This window comes from Eucyclogobius newberryi, unplaced genomic scaffold, assembly GCF_026437365.1.
Source record: "Eucyclogobius newberryi isolate DKJ021-1_F unplaced genomic scaffold, fEucNew1.0.hap1 SCAF_2, whole genome shotgun sequence".
NCBI classification, from domain to species: Eukaryota; Metazoa; Chordata; class Actinopteri; order Gobiiformes; family Gobiidae; genus Eucyclogobius; species Eucyclogobius newberryi.
In genome coordinates this window covers 27,687,832-27,704,259 of record NW_027315834.1, presented here as the reverse complement: position 1 = coordinate 27,704,259, position 16,428 = coordinate 27,687,832, and the positions used below count along the sequence as shown (strand labels likewise).

At 40.2% G+C, this 16,428-nt stretch overlaps 1 protein-coding gene across 1 annotated transcript in view; it reads right to left on the bottom strand.

Moving 5' to 3' along the window:
• Positions 1-1,930: 1,930 nt before the first annotated feature.
• Positions 1,931-16,428, bottom strand: part of nampt1 (nicotinamide phosphoribosyltransferase 1) — a 34,986-nt gene continuing 20,488 nt past the window's right edge. Inside the window, exons 5-11 of the mRNA XM_072454879.1 lie at positions 15,332-15,490; positions 14,287-14,423; positions 6,997-7,222; positions 6,382-6,501; positions 5,760-5,900; positions 4,017-4,151; positions 1,931-3,929 (exon numbers count right to left, since the gene is read on the bottom strand). Of these exons, the coding sequence (XP_072310980.1) occupies positions 3,819-3,929; positions 4,017-4,151; positions 5,760-5,900; positions 6,382-6,501; positions 6,997-7,222; positions 14,287-14,423; positions 15,332-15,490 (1,029 nt within the window). The 3' untranslated portion in view covers positions 1,931-3,818. The remainder of the gene's footprint in view (positions 3,930-4,016; positions 4,152-5,759; positions 5,901-6,381; positions 6,502-6,996; positions 7,223-14,286; positions 14,424-15,331; positions 15,491-16,428) is intronic.

The window sequence follows — 16,428 nt, the reverse complement described above, 5'->3', positions numbered from 1 at the left end:
TATTCACGTTATGTCTGAATGTAGTCTTTTGCCTTAATATAAGACGGATAAATAAAAATATATGATTTTGAATGTTTCTCACTTTAAACATAGTGAGTTTGGAATAACAATAACTCATTACAGCCCAGCCTGGAAAGACAGGATACCAAAAAGTGATTATTTGTTTTTTTTGCGAGGAATTATTATATAGTCTAATGTTCTGTAATGTAAATATCATTATTGATATTTGTGTGGCCTCAATGAAAAAGGGGGGACATTATCTAAATGGCTGTGCAGGACAACCAGAAGAGGATCGTCTACTCTGCCTCTTTGAGCTTTTACTATGACATTAATGACATGATCAGGGTAATGAGTGAGTACAATTGCTTAAGTGGATTTCTGTGGTGCCAAATATCCCCAAATACAACCTCAAACTCGTCTACATTAAAACAAATAAAGCACACATTTCAAACAGACAGGGTGGCATCTTTTAATCATTGTTTTGTCCATAACGTAGCAAGTCATGTTAAAATATCAGCTGTTTTGGGGAGAGAATTCGGGACAACCAACATATACATACACGTTGAACGACAACGACGACGTAAAGAAAAGAAATATTCACAAGCTTTTACACTACAAGGCGTTCATTCACAGAGGCTAAAATCGGTCGCTCACTGCCCGTTCAGTGACGCGGGTTTTTGACGTTATTCGCGTACAAAAAGAGTCGGATCTGACAAAAATATTGATGATATTTCCACTGCGGTTTCCCCCCACAAACCTGTCGTCCGATTCGAGTCAAACTAGCTGTTATATATATGTACAAAGTGAAAAGGCAGTATGGCCACATCGTTTGGAAAGAATCATAGAGTTATACTGCATTATCTCTGGCGATTTTTGTTTCCTTTGTCATACAAAATAAGGTTTCTCTGACAAAACAACTGAGACCCTATCAAAATATTTCAAATTAAAATGTGTCACAAAAAAACAAAAAAAACAACAGTATAATTTAATTTATTGAAAAGTACCAGCTGGATAACAACAAAAACAGCAACGAAGAAAAAACCTGAAGCGAAATGAAAATAGTGACACTTTTTAAACGTTAAGAGTTGGTTTTGCAAAATGATTGGAGAAAATGACATTACAGGACAGTTCAGGCACATAACCCTATGGCCAAACACATTTCAGTAGTACAGGGGGAAGAAGAAAACAACAACAACAACAACACATTTCAGTGCATAGGAAAAAAAAAAACCTCAAAAGTGACAAACAATGATCACATTTAAATTTTCATAGTTTCAAAATAATTTGGGACTCGAGTCAATTTTGTTTTAGTACTGCAACAAATATTCGGGTTCTCGGACATGACATCGGTGATGCCAAAACTGGTAACGAAAACGAGTATCGAAACTAAATGAACGAGTGTTGATATTGGGAAAGAAAACGCACAAAAAGGACATAATAATAGGACCTTTTCTGAATAGTTTTTTTTCCTTCTAAGTTGCACTTTTTTTTCATAGTTTTGGCCGGGGTGCGACTTATACTTATATTTATACTTCTATACTTATACTCTGGAGCTACTTATATGTGATATCCTTTGTTATTTTTACACTTGCAACCGCATTTCATACTCCAGTGCGACTTCTATGTTTTTTTCTTCTCTATTATGCATTTTTTGGCTGGTGCGACGTATACTCCGGTGCGACCTATAGTCCAGAAAGTACGGTAGTCTGTATCGATATCAGAATTAGTCTAAAAGCACATAAAAACTACTTTAATGTGAAATTGTCTAAAATGTTTGAAAAGAAAACAACGACATACAGTAATAGACAAATAGACAAAAACAAAGGCCGCCTGTTTGAATTGAATCTATTTTTCTAAAGTGTACATGGTGTTTTCTGTTGTTTTGTGTGTATATATATATATATATATATATATATATGCTGTGTATATATATATATATATGCCCATTCAAGTCTGTAATGCCATCTGCTCCTCGCCCTAACTCAGCAGAGCGTTAAGATCTACAGCGGAAGACTAATAACACCAAAACACTCGGGGACAATCGTGCAGCGCGACCCGAGGCGCCGTCCCGCGCTCGCGTCTCCTCGCAGAAACAAAAGGCCAATAACATAAAACCGAGAGCGTCTTTTTCGTCCCTGCAAATCCACGACGGGTTTGCACGAAGCAAGAAAAACAGAAACAAAAAGGAAAGAAAAGACCTCTTCACTCACGCCCGTCGCACACAAACACTCGCGGAACTTGGAAGCCGGCATCGAATCTCTCTCAAATCGCGTCCGGCTCGTCTCGATTCCCGCGAAAGACGACGTTTGTGTTGCGTTTTTACATTGACACGCTCCGGCGGGACATGAAGACCCAACGACGAGCATTTTTGGCTGTATTTTAAAAAGGACAGAACGAAGCTGAGATTGTCTAATTGTCTAAATTCAGCGCCGGGTCCGTGGAAGCTTGTGCGCGGTTGGCTAAATCTGTAAAATTTAGGGATCCGACTTTTCAAAGGGGCTATACTACGCAAAAGATCATTTTAGCTGCGATTTGTTCATCCCTGCTATCTCCGGGAAGCATTATCCATCTATAAAGCATCCAGTTTCCCCCCTCTTCTGATCATACAGTAGCTGAACTCTACCATGACATCCTCACGAGCATTTTTTGGAGTTGTAAAAAGTGCGAGGCGGTTCATTTGGTTTAAAAACGTGAGCAAAAGCGTAACACAGCCCCCTCGAAAACGGCGAAATCGCCCTGTTTACATGGAAGTACAGCGTGTTGGGCCTTCATTCTACACCGTGGATTACATCACATTCACAAAAGGATGATCGCTCATACGTACAAGTCTTTAATTTACAGATGCGTCGATAACGTTTTCTTTGTGTAGTAAGTAGACGGGTAGTACACGGTTAAGTAAGGCCTTTACAATCTGCGCCAAAGCTACGGTTTCAAAGCAAGTATACCACATGGCTTCGTATTCTTATTATTATCATCATCGGAAGTGTACACGGGACCGGGCGGTAAATGTCATAGTTGCACCGCTATATATATATATATATATATATATATATATACACACCACGATCTCGTTAGTTTTTTTGTCCTTCACATAAAATACGAAGTGGACGAAGGAGAATGTTTCTAAACTGTACACGATACACGGAGTAAAACGATCATCGGTGTAGTAGTAGTAGTAGTAGTAGTACATGTAGAAGTGCTTCGTTTGACTCTTAAAATACTTTTCTCCGTCCGCACGAGTTCACGTCCGCGGTAGCTACCGAACGAATCGCGACCGTCGCCCCCCGCTGGTCGTTTGTGGCGTGAATACAGGTTAAAGATGATGTTTTAGGCTTTAATATCTACAAGTTTTTCAGGACCGATCGCACGTTTTCTCTCACCGGCGTTAAAGGCGCACTGCGTAACTTTTCTGCTCGTCTCCGTGCCAACGCTTCGCCTGGATTCACAGCACGGCGTTAGAATAAAATAATCAACGCCTCGATGTGCTTTCTTGCCGTCAGCGGACTCGCCGAACCGCGGATCCGTTAAGGCGTAGTGGTGTCGCCTGCTCGTCTCCGTGGAGATTATACGCGTAATGCCGTACTGTGGAATATTCCGGACAGAGCGTTAAAAAAGTTACACAGTGAACCGCCAGTGTTTTCCGAAGGTCGAGTCCCGATACGTTTAAGGGCATCGAAATTACACGAGGGATCGGGAGTGTGGGGATGTGAGCGGCGCGCGTAGCTACCCTAGTTCGACTGAGTGGCGCCGGAGGTCAAAGGTGAAAGGTCAAGGGTCAGGGGGAGGTCATTTTTTTTAAACCGGTGACGTTTCAGAGCTCATTGCAGCTCCTCCAGCTCGCTCTCCGTGACCTTGGCATTGTCTCTGACTTGGTCGAACGTGTACGTCTTCACGATCTTCCCGTTCTGAAAGACGGTGTGCAGAAGGTCCTGGGCACAAGAAAGTCAAGCCGTGTTAAAGAAAAGCAGAATTCTCACACGTGCAGCTGATGTTATGGAGTCGATTGCGGGACTCACCAGGCCGTACTCCTCCAGCTCGCCCTTGCCCTCCTCCAGCGTCACAAAGTCCCCGCTCTGCGTCCGATGCAGAGAGAGGCGTCCTTTCTTTGAGCGTTTGTTGGGGTCCGCGACGGGGTCTTTGAACACGTTCACCTGAGGACGAAGTGGGACGACATCTGTAAATCCAACTGTACATTTTGTGTACATAGTAAGCCTATTTAAGATAAGATATTCCTTTATTGTCCACACATGGGGAAATTTCATTGTTGCAACGCAGGTAGATACAGAGGAAAAGGACAGATAACTTACAGGAAGTTTAAAAAACACTCTTAATAGAAGAACTCTTATGAACAAAAACTCTTATAAACAAAACTCCAATAGACAAAACCTCTCATTTCTTAATAAGGAATGGAGGGGAAAAATAAAGATAAAATGAAATAAAAACAGCTAGCGTCAGACAAGATAATACTAATAATAATGTTAAAATAAACACTCCTATTTTTTATGGTAAAATAAACACTCCTATTTTTATTCCCTATTCATCCTATTGTAGAAATATTATTTTTCTTTTCACTTATATAGGTTGTTTTTATCAATGTTCATTATTCTATGTTGCACCAAATCACCAAATCAAGTTCCTATGTTTGTTCATTCACAATGGCAATAAACATTTTCTGATTCTGATTGTATTTTATTTTAATTTCCATGTGCCGTGATTTAGTCTCTATTTATGTTTAGTTGATGTCTACTTCCTTTTTTTGATTTTCACTCTCTGGTCGTGGTATGTTCTGTTCTGTTCTATGTTTATATACATACATACATACATACATACATACATACATATATATATATATATATATATATATATTACACATATATATATATATATATAAAAAAAGATTTGAGTAGATTTTCTCCATTTATTTAATTTGACCTAGATAGTGAGCGATGTAAAATGGAGATGTAATCAAATCAAATCAAATCAATTTATTTTTGTAAGGCCCAAAATCACAACAACAGTTGCCTCCCACAATGCGGCTCAGAGCTTAAGACACAGGCAGAACATGCAAAGGCAACAATTTATTCCCATTTATAATATATTTACCGTACTCTCATTTATGATACCGTATTTTCCGTACTATAAGTCGCAGCTTTTTGCATAGTTTTGGCCGGGGTGCGACTTATACTCCAAAGCGACTTATATGTGTTATTTTCACACTGACAGCCACAAGAGGGCGCTCTAGGCTCTAAGCGACACAGAAGAAGAATCTGCACTTCCTCTACCTCTGGAGTTTGTGGAGTTGTTTAGAAGTGACACAGAGGAAGAAGAATTCAATGGATTTAGTGATTTGGGGTAAAACTGATGCTTTGGTAAACTTGTTAGCATGTTCTTTATGCTATAGTTATCTGAATAACTGTTAATATGTTACGTTAACATACCAGACACTTACCACAGTTCTGTCTGTGCCTCATGTAGCTGAAGGTGTTAGCGTTAGCATACGTACACCTATTCACCATGTTCTCTAATCTGTTATGATTTTAATTTGCATTTCAAGATTAAATGTCTGTTCTTGGTCCTGGATTTTATCAAATAAATTCCCCCCAAAAATGTGACTTATACTCCAGTGCAACTTATGTTTTTTTTTTTTCCTCTATAATGCATGTTTTTGGCTGGTGCGACTTATACTCCGGTGCAATTTATATTACGGAAAATACGGTACAAGCCATATTAAAGGGCTATGATGAGAAACGGAAACGTACCCCGAGTCCGTTTGTGACCACGTAGCTGCACTTGAAAGAGCAGTTGAGCAGATCCCTCGTGAGCTTCTGTAGAAGGGCCCCTCCAGAGCCAAACGCAATGTTCTCGATGGACCACCGGTGTTGCTTCATGCCCTCCACAATCTGAAGAAAACAAAATACATACATGCAAATTACAGATGAGTACGGAGGGCACCGTTTGGGTAATTATTTAGAGCGGTATCAACTGAGTGGAGGAAAACTTTGAAATATGGAGTGTGGGTGTCTTCAGGAGCTAAAAATGCCACTTAACACCGACTAATATGTGCCAGCAAAAGTTTTAACGTATTTTCCGGACTATCATAGTTTCGGCCGGGATGCGACTTATACTTACATTTATACTTATATACTTATACTCCGGAGCGATTTACATTTGTTATTTTCACACTTGCAACCGCATTTCATCCTCCAGTGCAACATATATGTTTTTTTCTTCTCCATTATGCATTTTTTGGTGACTTATACTCCTGAAAATACGGTAGTCACCACCAATCAAGGTTTAGTTGACATACCCGTGATCATTCCTCAACTCTCACGACCTGAAGTGAAAGTAAAGGCCCCGACACGCGAGGAAAAGGTCGCTCACCTCCTGCAAAGTGTTGATATCGACACCATCGCCCTGAATGACTCTGATGTAAGGGGGCAGGACCTTGTAACCTTTGGAGTTTTCATCCGGAACAAACTTCTTACCGAGGATCTCCAACACCTGCAACGAGAAACGAGAGACATTTCATTTCCTTTGCACATTATTTGTGCAAACACATGCACACATGCACATTAATTGTGTATTTTTTAATGTATATTTTACTTGTACGCACATAAATCTTGTACAATGTTACCCAGTTTGCAACATTATTGTATTCCAATTCAATTATTTCATTTGGCTTTTGCTAGTATTTTTTAAATTTTGTTTTCCAAACCATTATTTAGCAATGGATGTAAAAAATAAAATACCCAAAAATACCCAGATACTAAAAAAAAACTGTATCTGAAAACAGTACTTGACAAATTAAGACTATCCATGAATCATTTTATGTGGTCTTGATCTTTATTCGAAACTATTAACTTGGCGATATGAATTAAACTACTCATATTTTGTATTGAAAATTACATTAAGAGTGTTTTTATTCTAATTGTTGTGTTGGAAGTTTAAAAAGTTGGTATTGGGTCAACACTAGGAGCTGCTGTGTCAGAATGGGACCTTTAAAACGGTGTCCAGGGGGTTTCCAGAGTCGGGCCGGACCACCAGGGGGGCGTCGGCGCTGCGGCACTCGATCAGGCTCCTCAGGTCCTCGCCCCAGATCTTCTCGCAGGCGTTGTAAATGTCGTAGCTGTCGCTGACGATGGAAACGGGGACGTTGGGGAACTGCTTGATGATGTGCTCGAAGGCGTCTTTTTCGTGTTCCTTGCCCCACGCGGTGATGGTGCTGCAGGAGGAGGAGGAGGAGAAAAAGGAGATGAAGGAAAAGTGGAAGAGGAAGAGGAAGTGGAAGAAGAAGAAGAAGAAGAAGAAGAAGAAGAAGGAGGAGGAGGAGGAGGAGGAGGAGGAGGAGGAGGAGGAGGAGGAGGAGGAGGAGGAGGAGGAGGAGGAGGAGGAGGAGGAGGAGGAGGAGGAGGAAGAAGAAGAAGAAGAAGAAGAAGAAGAAGAAGAAGAAGAAGAAGAAGAAGAAGAAGAAGAAGAAGAAGAAGAAGAAGAAGAAGAAGAAGAAGAAGAAGAAGAAGAAGAAGAAGAAGAAGAAGAAGAAGAAGAAGAAGAAGAAGAAGAAGAAGAAGAAGAAGAAGAAGAAGAAGAAGAAGAAGAAGAAGAAGAAGAAGAAGAAGAAGAAGAAGAAGAAGAAGAAGAAGAAGAAGAAGAAGAAGAAGAAGAAGAAGAAGAAGAAGAAGAAGAAGAAGAAGAAGAAGAAGAAGAATTTATTTAGGGGTTAATGAGGGTTTCTTGATTTCCCCCCGATTAAAAACAAATAAACAAGGCTAAAAATGTCTTTCAGGCCATTTAACACACACAAAACACAAACAACTATATCAAAGAGGACACAAAATAATTGGATGTTGATGCAATTATATATATATATATATATGTGTTATGAAACAGGGCTGTGTAATTATTCACGTTTAAAAAGGCAAACAAATGAAGGTTTTTCGGTTGTAATTACACAACAACACAGAATACAATATATTCAAAATGTCCCAAATAATTAAATCGCAACAAATGCATATATGTGTGTCTAAAGTGTCTCTAAATTTAGCTTATAAATAAAAAAAAAGTATATCAAAAGTAGGTGAGAATTGAATGTTGGAAGTAGCAGTTACATAAAGGAAAGAAATATTAAATAAATAAGTGTACTGTATGTATGTACTGTGTATGTACCGTGTGTATGTACTGTGTGTGTACTGTGTATGTACCGTGTGTATGTACTGTGTATGTACCGTGTGTATGTACTGTGTATGTACCGTGTGTATGTACTGTGTGTGTACTGTGTATGTACCGTGTGTATGTACTGTGTATGTACCGTGTGTATGTACTGTGTATGTACCGTGTGTATGTACTGTGTGTGTACTGTGTATGTACCGCGTGTATGTACTGTGTATGTACAGTGTGTATGTACTGTGTATGTACCGTGTGTGTACTGTGTGTGTACTGTGTATGTACTGTGTGTACTGTGTGTGTACTGTGTGTAATACAACGCACGCCCTAGAAATCTGAGAAATGCTGAGTCACAAGACATTCATCAAGAGGCAGTGGCGGAGTGTTTCCAGAAGAGGGCAGTGCATCATGGTTATTGGTCAGCAGAGTAAGATTAGAAGGCCACTGTAGGCCAGAGTCATTTGTAAAGGTCAAAACGCTTGGCTGCAGTTTGTACTTGTAATATATTTAGAAAATATACATACGACATAATTCAAGAAGTGAATGAAGTTTATGGGCTATTTTTACTCAAGGAATACACGTGGGACGAGTCGACCAATGAAAGCTTCACTCACAGATGATTGACCTTGATGGTCCAAGTGGTGATATATTCATAAACCTAGAATGACCTTTGTAAAAACTAAATAAAAATAGTTGAGTTAAGTAATTGGGAAAAGGCGGAGTGTCATGAAGGATACTGGAAGCTGATTGGTAGAAGCGGAAGAGTGGAAAAAAACTGTGAAGCAACAAATTTTTACAATCCAGTGGAGAGAGGAGAAGTTTGTGGACGTAATCTTGCGAGCTAGGTTAACTTTTTACTTATTTAAACAATAAAATATTCGTATGGGTAATATATACTGCCCTCTAGACTAGAATATACATAGGATAATTCTTTATAGTTTATCTTGAACGTTGTGTGTCTGAACCTCAGCTCTAAGTCAGTCCTCATCATACAACTCCTATTTAAGCCACTATTTAACTTGGTTCTGGTGATTTCTTGTTACGTTTGTCAAGTCACAATGATCAAATATGATGAATTTAAGGAGTTTTTGAGACGACGCCTGAAAGACAAATTTCCGGGTGACATTTAAACAAGTTCTTGGCAAAAAACCTCCTCTCACTGATGAAATGGCAGAACTAAACAAGTATTTTTTAATGGTAGTTTTTCCTAATGTCATGTGGCATTCCACAGGGACGCTGTTTGGGTCCACGTCTATTTTAAATTGTGGTTATAAAACCACTTCTAATGAAATAAATACCATATTGATAGATTTATACTGGCAAAGCAATAACATGAAGACAAGCAGTGGACTGACTCCCCTTCCAGAAAAGTTACCCAGTGCACTTTCAAGTCATGAGTAGTTAATAAAAGTTAATTTAAGGTGGTACGTGTAAATGCAAATGATTTCTGACGTAGTTCTTAGTGTAAAAATGTAGTGTAAAACCTCATGCAGCAGAAAAGATGGATTAACTGGATGGATATCACTCCGATGAAGATGAGAAGAGAAAGTACGTGATGGTGTAGTTTCGCCAACCGGCTTTCAAAAGTGTCCAAAGTCGTGCTTAGAACTACTTCAGATGCAGTCGTTTCCACGTTGTCGGCCGGATGAAGTGGGCGGCGCTGCTCCAGGCTGAACAGAGTTTTCTATCCAAGATATTTTTGGATCATAGCGATCATCAGCGGTTACAAAACATTGTGATAAACAGTTCACTCCGAGTCGATGTCCTCTCGACCAGTGATTCCCAAGTTGCCTTTGATACACGTCACGTACGCATTGTGAAACGTGAGCTGCGTTAATCAGTTGTGTGGCTCTCGTTCACTTGTTTGCTCAGTGGTTTTGAAGTTAACTGGACAGAAGTCACACACGTATGTTACAATGGAGTTACAATGTGATTAAATGCAGGGAAAACTGGTTTTTTTTGCACAATTTTGACCATTAATTTACACACAAATAAATCAAATGCTACCCGGCCCTACGCAGAACTGACCCACAGTGGAATCTTACTGAGACGAGTCCCACTGAAGCACAAACCAAACAGATTTAGAAGGGCCCATTACATAACAGCTGCTATGACAACTACCGCCACCATCCCACAATGCACTGGTGCGCACCGGCACAGGAGTTTACTGCCCCAGCTGCCTGCCAGGATGAAAACGTGATAAGGTTGGCATTAGTGAGGGTTGGACCGGTGCAATTTAACAACTGCGACATCTAGGGCCAATTATGTCGTAAAACTCCAGCCAATCAGGGAGCTGCATGTGAGGCTGACCACGCCCCGATTCAAAACCTCCAGATTATCGGTAGGTTAAATAACGATGAACACAACATAAGGCTATGATTACAAAGAAGTTGAAGGGAACTCTGCTTTTTTCAAGTCTTAAAGGCATAAAATAAAAGTTGCTTATGCCAATATTGAATAGTGACAAGGGCAGTAAAAATAAATTTTGACAGTACTTTTGCTTATTTTCAGTCAAACACGAAATATTCACTTGACCAATAGTAACATAATCATCTATTCATGGCAAAATATACTATTCACTTTGGGTCAATACAAATTGACTTTGGGTCAATACAAATACCAAATCATTTCTATTATTATTATTATTATTATTAGGCCCGAGCGCCACAAGCTGGCGAGAGGCCTATTAATCTCGTAAGGCCGTGCGAAGCACGGCTGTGAAAGTGCGCACGTAGTGCGCACGAAATCGAGCGCGAAGCGCTCGCGCACTTCTAAACACTCACTAACGCACTCACGCCCCAAATGTACCAAAAATGCATTGAGAGATAGGAAATGACCCAAAAAAAATCTGATCGTAGAATCATGAAATTTGGCGCAGAGGTAGATGGTGACAAGATAAGTAAAAAATATTATTACGGCAACGCCGTCCACCCAACCAAATGTCGGCCATATTGGTTCAAAAATGGCTAAGCAGGACTCCAAACGTCGTACTTTTACGAACTCTTCCCAGGGCGTTGGCTCTAAAAAGCTGAAATTTGGTGAAAATGGTACTGAGGAGTGGGACATCAAAAGTTATTCAAATTACATTGATACCTGTCACGGTCTCTGTGCGGCGAAGGCACAAACTTTAGCTAGAATTTCAGAAATCTCCCAAATTTAACATTTCTGCCATTTGCGCAGATAAAGTCCGAATTGCGTCAAATTAGAATCAGTTGTTAAACTCTTTGCGCTAAACGTACTTGAAGTGAAATAAATTAATTTGGCACCACAGCGCCCCCTACAGATTTTATATGGAGGTTAAATGTTTAGTTTTGCGAAATTTTATGAAATTTAACTCAATTTTGGCATCTTCATCAAAAAAGTCAATGAGACCCATGTCATAATTGTTATGGTTTTGCCGTAGCGATGACCAAAACCTCCCATGTTATTCCAATGGGGAAATCGCCAGAACATGTTTACACTTTAGACTTTCACAAACTCCTCCCAGGGCGTTAGACATATTAACCTGAAATTTGGTGAGACTCATCTTCAGGGGTGGACCATCAAAAGAGTCACGGTGTCTGTGCGGCAAAGCCGCACATTTTGCCAAGAATTCAAAATAAAATTGCTTTTTGATGGTAAAACAAAGGGGAAAAGATGTGACAGCGTCACAGATTCAGCAGTAGGCGTAATAAAAGGACAATTGGGGCGCGTTAGCGCCCCCTCCTCTTGCGGCGTGGCGGCGGTGGCGTGGCGAGGGCCGATCATTGCCGCTTGCGGCTATATTTATTATTATTATTATTATCAACTTATTTTATTTATTATTTTGTATTTATTTTATTTTACTTCTTATTAAGAATATAAGAGGATTGTTTATAAGAGTTTTGTTTTTAAGAGCTTATCTATTAAGAGTGTTTTTTTCTTAAAGCTTTCTACATGTTATCTGTTCTTTTACTTCTGTAACTACTTGCGTGCAACACCAAAATTTCCCCATTGTGTGAACTAACAAAGGCTTATCTTATCTTAAAGTAGCAGTTGCACGTCTGTGATAAGAAATATTGTAATTTACTCAATAAATAAATACATGTATCTGTCATAATAGTTTCAGTTTAATTTCCTTTTCCACACACCATAAATTCAAACTAAACTTACATGAGTGTTAGGGAATAATGATGGGAATAATATTAGTTTTATCATTTTCTATTGTTAGCAGTAGCTAGCTGTAGCCTTTAGCCATGTAGCAATAACAAATAAGTTTAGCCAAGCTGTGAGACATTTACCATTATTATTATCCTAAACCGCAGACTCGAGATAAAACGTTGGCCGTAGCCTTTACCCAACAAACGATAACCACAGAGAAAGAACGATAAACATATTCTAAAAAGCGCTACATTACCGAGTTGTATGTGCAAGGGTTTGATGTCATCATTTCGGAGGACAGAGGGCAATGCGCAGTAACTCTACGGGACAATCCTGTTTTATGAAAGTAATATCCAAACAGTAAATGTGTAAATTTATGATCTTGCCATTTTAATCCTGCTGCAACAACCTTACTGAAGCTGCGGTCGTAACGTAATTTCACTTTAGACAGAGACCACGTACAACTTTGTTCCAGTTTTGGGTTTACATGGAAATTATTGAGATATGAATCATAAATCGTGTCGACAAATTGATCACTGAAAAAACGTTATTTAATGCAAATTTTTTCACACTAAATTTGACACTTTAAATTCAGACCGTTGACTTTGAGGGATGGAAAATGTATGCATTGAATATTTGACATTTTAATGCGTAATTTCGCATTTTTAAACTGAGAAAAATTAAATTCACCAGCATTAAAATTCAAAATCTGAATAAACAAATTATCTTCCATACTAGTATCATATTTTACCTGTTTCAATCTAAAAATAAACATCATGAAACCTCCTTTGCAAGCTCAATTTAATGTTACACTACAGGGATTTTAGATTGTTTTCATGTCACTGATTTAAGCGGCTCACGTCGTGGACTCTCAAGTGTTTATACGTTTTCTTTCTTTTTTTCTACGTGTATCAAAGGCAGCCGGGCATTCTTTAACAAGGCGTTTACCTGACAGAAAACGGACGACTGTGGCGAAGATTTGATCATATTTTCGGACAACTAAAGCCGAGGAACGTAAAGTTAGAACACAAATAGCTTATTTCGGTTCCAGTACTTCTCAGCCCCACGTGGAACAGACGTCGACGCGCTAAGTGGGACGGCGTTTGCTAACCTTGGACGCCCTTAATAAAAGCTATAGTCACCGATCATCATTGCGGAAACTGTCTCTCCACCGTTACACTGAAAGTGGGCGGCGATCCGGTGCCCTACATCGCGCTGGAAATGGCGCCTCTAATGCGTCCCGACGAGCGAGAGCAGCGCGCCGAGCCGGAACGAGCCGGGATGGGGCGTCTTCAATTAACTATGACGGATGTTGTGCGGCCGGGCTCCAAGGGCAAAGTTTCCACAGAGAATATGACGGACCACCTGTGTGTGTGTGGGTGTATGTATATGTGTGTGTCTGTGAATGTGTAGGTGTCTGTGTGCGTGTAGGTGTCTGTGTGCGTGTAGGTGTCTGTGTGCGTGTAGGTGTCTGTGTGCGTGTAGGTGTCTGTGTGTGTGTAGGTGTCTGTGTGTGTAGGTGTCTGTGCGTGTAGGTGTCTGTGTGCGTGTAGGTGTCTGTGTGTGTAGGTGTCTGTGCGTGTAGGTGTCTGTGTGTGTAGGTGTCTGTGCGTGTAGGTGTCTGTGTGTGTAGGTGTCTGTGTGCGTGTAGGTGTCTGTGTGCGTGTAGGTGTAGGTGTCTGTGTGTGTGTAGGTGTCTGTGTGTGTAGGTGTCTGTGCGTGTAGGTGTCTGTGCGTGTAGGTGTCTGTGCGTGTAGGTGTCTGTGTGCGTGTAGGTGTCTGTGTGCGTGTAGGTGTCTGTGTGCGTGTAGGTGTCTGTAGGTGTCTGTCTGTAGGTGTCTGTCTGTAGGTGTCTGTCTGTAGGTGTCTGTCTGTCTGTCTGTCGGTGTGTGTATGTGTCTGTGTGTGTATGTGTCTGTGCGAGTGTCGGTGTGTGTGTGTGTGTGTGTGTGTGTGCGCGCGTCTGTGTGTGTGTGGGTGTGTGTCTGTGTGTGCGGGGGGTTCTACCTATGCTCTGCGGCTGGCACGGAGAAGCCGGGCACGGGGTCCTTGGTGCCGTAATACTTCTTAATGACGCTGATGCCGGCCACGGTGTCTGTGCCCTTGAAGTTTACCAGATGAGCTGAAGCCCCGATGCCCGCGGTCTGAAAACAGAAGAGGAGGCGATGAATGGACCAGGAGGAAACATCAGACAAATGTTAAAAGATGCACGGAATGGGTATTACATTAAGAGGATTAGTATTCAACCCCTGCACACTGCTACAGGTCAATGCACACTGCACTGACTAAACCAGGTCTAAAATGAGACTAAACCCAGGTCTAAAATGAGACTAAACCCAGGTCTAAAATGAGACTAAACCCAGGTCTAAAATGAGGTCTAAATTGAGACTAAAACCAGGTCTAAATTGAGACTAAACCCAGGTCTAAAATGAGACTAAACGCAAGTCTAAAATGAGAATAAACCCATGTCTAAAATGAGACTAAACCCAGCTCTAAAATTAGACTAAACCCAGCTCTAATATTAGACTAAACCCCAGGTCTGAAATGAGACTAAACCCAGGCATCACTTCTGGGTCTATTTGATCTTTTGTTCAAATAGATCAAAGAATATAAACCGGACAGAGAACCTTTCCTTTCATCAATGTCCATGGGATTAACCGTTTTGTCTATGGTAACGTTAAAAACGTAATCTTGAAAGAAAGGCCTGGAAAGAGAAGTGTTGTAGATATGAGTACTAATATGGGTACTATCATATAAAAGACGAGCTGTACCTGATATTTACCGTCTTAAAAACACAAAAAACAGAGCTTACAGTAAACTAAACACAGTAAAGCTAACACAGACTAGCATGCTAAACTTCTGGTTTAGTGGAGAATAAAACACTTTTACTTAAATTCAGAGCATACACAGAGCTGCTTTGACAATATATATGTTACGGGGCAAAACTGATTTTACTTTAACGCATGAAAAACAGCTTTACGCTCAGCCGATGCATTCGCCGCGGACCCGGAAGTGAGAAACATTCGGCACGTGACGGCCCGTGGGTGTGTACCTCTTGTGACGACACGCCTCTGTAGCCAAAGTCGTGCAGTTTGTACTCCAGCTTCTCCAGGCTCCCCGAGGTCTCCAGCAGGTACTTGGCCAGGATCTTCTTCTGTTCTCTGGAGTTGGTGGCGACTGTGATGGGGTACCAGATCTGCACCAGGATGGTCTACAAGAGAAAGATCAGAGCAAAACAATCCTATTACCGTATATTCTGGACTATAAGTCGCACCGGGGTAGAAGCCGCAGCAGCCAAAAAAATGCATAATAGAGAAGAAAAAAACATATATAAGTTGCACTAGAGTATGAAATGCAGTTGCAAGTGTGAAAACAAGTCGCTCTGGAGTATAAGTATGAGTATAAAAAGTATAAGTCACACCCTGGCCAAAACTATGTAAAAAGGTGCAACTTATAGTCCGGAAAATACGGTATATTTGAGAGTGAGGGCTGTATAAAGAAGAAAAACATCTTCAACTGGGTCTTAATACTTAGGGGTAATTATTATATTTTAGGACTCAATAATTTTACATAACCATAACACTGTCTTACTTGCAACTTGTGAGATTTTAAAATAGTGAGTTGGTTGTTCGTTTTGTTTTTGATGTAAATGTCTATTTCAGTGTTTCTCAAACTGTGGTACGCAAAGCCCTCTGCAATGTTTTTGTCCTTTTGTGTTAATTATTACAATTTTAAAACTATTTTAGCTGCGGTTTAGTCTCATTTTAGGCCCGAATTCTGGCCCGATGAAGTTTGATATTAAATTTGGTGATACTCAGAAAGTAAATTATTATCCAAGGTGGTACTTTGTTCAAAATGCAGCCGGCTGCAGTGTCACGAGTTTTGAATTCTGGCTCAGATTATTTGGTGCATGTCTTCCCTTCTCTCTCACCCCCATTCCATGCCTACATTGTCTTGTAAATAAAGCATAAAAGGTCCAAAAAATCCTTTAAAAAATAAATAAAAAAATGTGTGAGTTGAATGCCTTGACTGAGAATCAGAGTTAGAGCTTACGCCGCAATTTATATCAAGATTCAAATATTAACTTCATATTGTTATAACAGTACTAAAATAGTACTATTAACTAAACTAAATTCACCCATGACAAAT